This window comes from Topomyia yanbarensis, chromosome 3 (assembly GCF_030247195.1).
Source record: "Topomyia yanbarensis strain Yona2022 chromosome 3, ASM3024719v1, whole genome shotgun sequence".
NCBI classification, from domain to species: domain Eukaryota; kingdom Metazoa; phylum Arthropoda; class Insecta; order Diptera; family Culicidae; genus Topomyia; species Topomyia yanbarensis.
Genome location: NC_080672.1, coordinates 21,335,653 through 21,342,896, shown reverse-complemented (window position 1 = coordinate 21,342,896; position 7,244 = coordinate 21,335,653). Strand labels below are relative to the sequence as shown.

Here is a 7,244-nt window from a genome sequence, read left to right as displayed (position 1 = left end):
CCATGAGTCGGGACATCACACGAATGAAGTCACGACCCACATCCATCCCCTTGAACCAAGGTTTCGTCGATACCTTAGGGATTATCGAATGTAGCCACCTTCCCAGCTCTCCACTGCTCCACGAAGTTTGCCAACTTTCGAGGGTTCTCTGATGAGTAATACTGAAAAATTCGCTGAAGCAAATTGGTCTTTCGTAAACGTCTCCTTCTAAGGCACCCACCTTAGCTAAAGAGTCTGCCTTCTCATTGCCCGGAATGGAGCAATGAGAAGGGACCCATACCAAGGTAATCTGGAAAGATTTGTCAGATAAAGCACTCAGTAGCTCCCGTATTTTCCCCAAAAAATACGAGGAGTGCTTTCCATGTTTCATCGAGCGAATAGCGTCAATGGAACTGAGGCTATCCGAAACGATGAAGTAATGGCCTGCGGGTAATGTTTCAATGATTCCAAGGGTATACTGAATGGCAGCTAGTTCTGCGGCGTAAACTGAAGCAGGGTCACTGAGTTTGTAGGAGGCGGTGAACTTTTGATTGAAAATACCGAAGCCAGTGGACCCTTCGAGGTTTGATCCGTCAGTATAAAACATCTTAGAACAGTCGACTTCTCGGAATTAATTATAAAAAATGTTTGGAACCACTTGTGGGCGTATGTGGTCCGGAATTCCATTAATCTCGTTTTTCATGGATGTGTCGAAGAAAACAGTAGATTCAGAAGTATTTATGAAATGCACACGGTTGGGATTGTAAGAAGAAGGGTTAATATTCTGCGCCATGTAGTCAAAGTACAGGGACATGAAACGGGTCTGAGAATTGAGCTCAACAAGCCTTTCGAAATTTTCAATCACGACCGGGTTCAAGATATCGCATCGAATGAGCAATCGATATGAGAGTTCCCAAAATCGATTTTTCAACGGGAGAACGCCCGACAGCACTTCGAGACTCATCGTATGGGTCGACTGCATGCACCCTAAGGCGATACGCAAACAACGATACTGAATTCTTTCGAGTTTGATGAAATGTATGTTCGCGGCGGAGCGAAAGCAGAAGCATCCGTATTCCATTACCGACAGTATCGTTGTTTGATACAACCTAATTAGGTCTCCTGGGTGGGCACCCCACCATGTTCCGGTTATTGTACGAAGAAAGTTGATCCTTTGTTGGCATTTCTGTTTCAGATACCGAATATGGCATCCCCAAGTACCTTTCGAGTCGAACCAGACCCCTAGATATTTTACTGTGAAGACCTGAGCGATAGTTTGACCCATTAATAGAAGCTGTAGTTGTGCTGGTTCACGCTTCCTTGAAAATACAACTAGCTCAGTTTTCTCCGTGGAGAATTCGATACCCAGCTTAATAGCCCAAGCAGACAAATTGTCCAAGGTATTCTGTAATGGCCCTTGTAGATCGACAGCTTTGGGTCCCGTAACAGACACCACGCCATCGTCTGCAAGTTGCCTTAACGTGCAGGAATTGTCAAGACATTCATCAATGTCGTTGACATAGAAATTGTATAAAAGGGGGCTTAGACATGAGCCCTGGGGAAGACCCATGTAGCTAAATCGTGATGTCGATAAGTCACCATGCGAAAAATGCATGTGCTTTTCCGACAACAAGTTTAGTAAAAAGTTGTTTAAAGTCGCTGAAAGACCATGCTGGTGCAGCTTCTCTGAAAGAATGTTGATCGAAACTGAATCAAAAGCCCCCTTTATATCTAGGAACACTGATGCCATCTGCTCTTTGCTAGCATATGCCATTTGAATTTCAGTTGAGAGCAACGCAAGACAATCGTTCGTCCCTTTGCCTTTGCGAAAGCCAAATTGTGTATCTGACAGTAAGCCATTTGCTTCGACCCAATTGTCGAGGCGAAACAAGATCATTTTCTCGAACAACTTCCGGATACAGGATAGCATTGCGATCGGACGGTACGAATTGTGGTCGGAGGCTGGTTTTCCTGGTTTTTGGATGGCGATGACCTTCACTTGTCTCCAATCGAGTGGGACAATGTTAGCCTCGAGAAACTTATTAAATAAGTTCAACAAGCGTCTCTTGGCAGAGTCAGGCAGATTCTTCAACAAGTTGAATTTGATTCTGTCTGGCCCCGGAGCTTTATTGTTACACGACAAGAGAGCAAGTGAGAACTCCACCATCGAAAAAGGTGTTTCGTTCGCGCTATCGTGAGGAGACGCGGCGCGGTAAATCTTCTGTGCCGGGGCGGAATCCGGACAAACCTTCTTGGCGAAATCGAATATCCAACGGTTTGAATATTCCACGCTCTCATTAGTACTGTTTCGGTTTCGCAAACGCCGGGCCGTGCCCCAAAGAGTGCTCATCGATGTTTCTCTCGTTAATCCGTCAACGAACCGGCGCCAGTAACTACGTTTCTTGGCTTTCATCAAACTCTTCATTCGCGTTTCTAACATCGCATATTGTCGATAGCTAGCGGGTAACCCGTCGTCCCGGAAGGTCTTATACGCGGCGGCCTTCTCCGTGTACACGTCTGAGCACTCTTTGTCCCACCACGGATTAGGAGAGCGTTTTTGTATGTTCGCGCCGGGTACTGGCTTAGTCTGAGCTTGATTCGCGCTGTCGAGAATCAAGCCAGCCAAAAAGCTGTACTCTTCCTCCGGAGGAAGTTCTTGGGTAGATTTGATGTCGGATATCGCGGCAGCATAGCTCTTCCAATCGATATTTCGTGTGAGGTCATACGAAATATTGATTGATTTCAATGGCCTTGAACCGTTATTGATTGAGACTACAATCGGCAGATGGTCGCTGCCGTGGGGATCAGGAATTACCTTCCACGTGCAATTTAACCGCAGCGATGTTGAGCAAAGGGACAAGTCTAAGGCGCTCGGGCGCGCTGGAGGAGCAGGAATCCGTGTCATTTCACCCGTGTTTAAAATTGTCAAATTGAAGTTATCGCAAAGATCCTGAATTAAGGAAGACCGGTTATCATCATAGAGGCAACCCCATGCTGTACCGTGAGAGTTAAAGTCTCCTAAAACTAGTCGCGGTGCTGGCAGGGATTCTAAGATGTCTTGTAGCCGTCGGTGCCCAACCGCGGTGTTGGGGGGAATATATATGGAAGCTATGCAAAGGCTTTTGCCTTTGGTTGTTACTTGACAAGCGACAACTTCAATACCTGTTATCGAGGGAAGGTTAATTCTGTAGAAGGAATAGCACTTTTTGATCCCCAAAAGCACTCCTCCATAGGGGGTGTCTCGATCCAGGCGAATAATATTAAAGTCGTGGAAGTTGAGATCTATGTCGGAAGTTAACCAAGTTTCACATAATGCAAATGCATCGCAGCTCAAATTATTTATTAAAATTTTGAAGGAATCGATTTTCGGGATGATACTTCTGCAATTCCACTGTAGAACAGTGATCAAATCCGTGACCTCGTTCGATGAGTTAGCCATCGAAGGATACAATCGCTGAGAGGAGGGGCCATTTAGCAGTCAACTGCTTCAAAAATGTTCTCACTGTAGGGAGAAAAGCTAACATAAGACTTTTAATAGGATCAGTAATATTGAAAGTTTTTATTATCCAGTCCACTATGTCCGAGAGTTTTATAATTCCAGTGCTGTGATTACTCTCGAACTGAAACAAAGGAACACTTGGGATTTTTGATGTTCCTGGAAGTGCTGGGAACTCCTTCTCTGAGCTTAATCCTCCGAGACCAGGAGCTAATTGCTTCGGTTTGGTTGTAACACTTCCAATAGATGTGACTTTCGGAGCCCCCTCAAGGGACACCTTCTGGCCTTTACAAGGAACTTTACGAGAGGAAATGTTCCTCCTCTTCCTATAAATTCTAGGCACCCTAGTAGATGTTCCCTCTTGTGGGTTACCAGCCTCGCCCTCGTCAGGAGGCAAGTGAGTATAGATGTTTGCTGAGGATGGTGGCGTAGCATTCTTTAACATTTCTGCGAAAGAATGTTTGGATCGTCCCGCAAGGGAACGTTTCAGTTTATCCCCGCGTAGTTTGTACGCGGGTCATGCCGAGATATCATGCAGACTCTCCGCACAGTAAGGACACTTTTCGGCTTGCTTACTGCACGAATCATCTAGATGATTCTCCCCGCATTTTCCACAGCGGGCCTTGTTGCTACAATGGGTGGCTGTGTGACCCAGTTGTTTACACTTTGTGCAATTCATGACCCGCGGCACAAACAGACGCACAGGCAGACGAACCTTGTGCAAGAGGACGAAATTTGGCAAAGCGGTACCAGCGAAGGTCACCCGATAAGAGTTTGATTGGGGGTAAGTTTTTGAACCATCCCCCGCAACTACTACTGAGTGCAAACGTTTGCACTCAAGTATTTTAACTGGCTGAAGTAAGCGGTCTCTGAATCGGCCAACCCCGTACTTCAGCAGATCCTCGCACGTCAAACTCTCATCGGTTACGACGCCTTCGGATTGTACTCTTACAGCCGGAATATACACGTTATAATCCCGCGTAAAGTGCTCACAGCAAGCAATATCGTTTGCCTGCTTTGAGTTGACTAGCAACACCCTTATCTTGTCTGAGCGGACCTTTGAAATTTCGGTCACAGCCGAGAACCGTTCCGTCAGGTCTCTAGAAATCTGAAGAAGATTCAGTGATTTAGTCTTGGGCCGAAAGAAGACCACAAATGGACCAGTTGAGAGTTCTGGATAGCATTTGGGCCGGGGGGGAGCCTTGGAAGTTGAACCCGATTCAACTTCCATTTGACCATCCGGAGAGGGAACCATAGAAAACGTCAACGCACGGGGTCAGCGCCCGCGCAGACGGAAGAAAGCAATAAATGTGTTATAAAAGACAAAAACCACTTAGCTTTAAACTGGTGTCCAACGACGAACCGATCCAGCTTATACAGCTGGCTATTGTTTAATCCTCACACGCGAACAAAAGACTGAGGACCGAACCGAACTGGCAAAATAACCTTGAATGCGGATTAAAACTATTCTTTATCGCCTCACACAGCACTACGGACTAGAAAAAAACAACCTCTGTCTCGATGGAGAGCTCGAAAACGAATGGAAGGCAGTTGTGTTCTAGTACGCCTAAAAATCTATAGCTCATTAGACTAGATTCAGAACGAAAATTAGTGAAAAACATACAGAAGAAATGAAGAATGTTCTAAATATAGGAATTTTTTAATTGATCGTAGGTGAGATATCATAGATTTAAATTTGTGCAGATTTTATTAGTTTTCTTCCAGATATAAAGGCTAAAATTGAAACAAGTTTTTAACCTATAACTTGTGACGATTTTGTTATACTTTACCAAATAAAACCTAGAACTTTCGAAACAGCTCGTAAAAGTCTTAAAAAATCAGGGGCGACATTATGGAATCATTTCGAATCGACTTTTTCATACAAGCTTGCATACAATAAACCTTTCGTTTCGAGATGCGCAATGCCACTCCAGGAAATTGTGCCATTTCATCGAAATACGCTTCTGAATGATCATTTCTAATTTGACTGGATCTAGATCTATCTATATCGCTCCTTTTTTATATCTTAACTTCATATAAATTCACATCATACTTGCCAATAGAGTGAATTCAATACAAAACAATTTATTCGATCGAAAAGGTGTGCCAGCAATGTTTTAAAAAAATAAAAAGAACCCTTGGGAATAACATATACCTGAAATTAGAAGTTACGAGATTGTCTTCCTGTAATATTTTTAATTTATCTGTATTTTATGGTGTTCGAATACCCCAGTACGTGATTTAGAATTCCGAATTTAATTATTTCGAATATTAAAATAATAATTATCTTAGTGAACCTGTCAAAATTCAATCATCCATCATTGCTGTATTATTCACCATAGAAATCACTTGCAGCACTCTGCCCAATAAGCTCTTCTATATTGGATTGTACGTTTCGCATCACTGTATTGCAATCATGATTAGGCAAACCGAGCGATGTTAATCCCCTACACTGCCTACAAGGCGACAGCGTTTCAATCGTTTCCCTCAATCACATTCCGGACCCGATCACTTATAGTCAGACAATCACAGAGCTGTCAACTCGACCGAGAGCCAGCTATCTTCAACGCCTGCTGATGCTTACGCACAACTAACTCGTCATCTTTCAAGTTATTCGTAGGTTTAGGCCCGTCCCAGCAAAGATCACGATCATGCTGGGACTGCCTGCCTGTCTAAGTTGGAACGAACGTTCCCGTGTGACACCGCCGCCGTCGCCACCATCGTGAGTAGGGCTCAGTTTCAGGCGCGATCGGTGGCTGATACGGTCACCGATCGAGTCCGCCCGCCTGCTTCCAGGTTTTTGGACGAGATACAAACGAGAGAGATTTTTTTTGACAAATTCGTCAGAGATTTATGTATGACAATTCTACTAATGAGATTAAAAATTGAAGATTGAACCGCGAGGCAACTCGCGAAGAAAGGTGATTAGACGGAGAAGAATGGATTGACACTCTTATCTGAATCGGTGTGAGCAAGGTGATTAGACGTGCCGACAATTGTGAGCATATTTTTTAAAATATAGCTTAACATGACTAGTTTTGAGTTGAGTTGTTTTTTTTACTGTATCTGAGTTTAGAATTAGATTCTTATCGCTTGGATATAGTGTTCACTTCCTTGAACTAGCGCAGTTTATTTCAAAAACAAATCCTGCAAAATTAAAAAAAGCTCAGGCATGAAATAGAAAATTTTATTGGCTATTTGTCGAAATTCGAGAAAATGTTTTAGCAACAGGGTAGAATGAGAGGTTGTAGGAACTTTGGTGGTGGTGTTTTTCTGCTCGGCAGTAGCCAAGATCGGTGCAGCTTAATGGTGCTGGTCAATGTTGGCGTAGCTTTCACCGTGCGGATGGTGTGCGTGTCCAATGCGCTTGACATGGGCCTGGAAACCGTTATGATGGTCCGACTTGTACTCGACCTCACGGTGGGTGCCGTCAGCCTCATCCAGAGTGTATCCACCCTTGACAACGTCACCGTCGCGGTGCTCCCATTGGCTTTTGTGATCTCCGGTGTGACCATCCTTGACTCCGTACTCGTACTTGTACTTAGGCTGGTCGTGGTATTCCTTGTGTTCCACGTGAAGACCAAGATCTCCCGAGTAGTAATGTGAGGCGGAAACTACGGCCAGACAGGCAATAAAAGCGATGATCTTTACGAAAAATAAAAATAATTCCTCATTAGAACAGGTACCGTCGATGAAAATAAATCAATCAACTAAGCACTAAAAGCTAGAAAAATAACATAAAAATCTTAACTAAACATACCTTTAACAT

General features: G+C 44.0%; 1 protein-coding gene across 1 annotated transcript; it reads right to left on the bottom strand.

The window, feature by feature from the left end:
- Positions 1–6,778: 6,778 nt before the first annotated feature.
- LOC131686825 (cuticle protein 19-like) lies at positions 6,779–7,244 on the bottom strand. The gene is made up of 2 exons (XM_058970819.1): positions 7,236–7,244; positions 6,779–7,120 (listed from the first exon to the last, which is right to left on the bottom strand). The coding sequence occupies exons 1-2, from the start codon at positions 7,242–7,244 to the stop codon at positions 6,779–6,781; spliced, it is 351 nt and encodes a 116-aa protein (XP_058826802.1).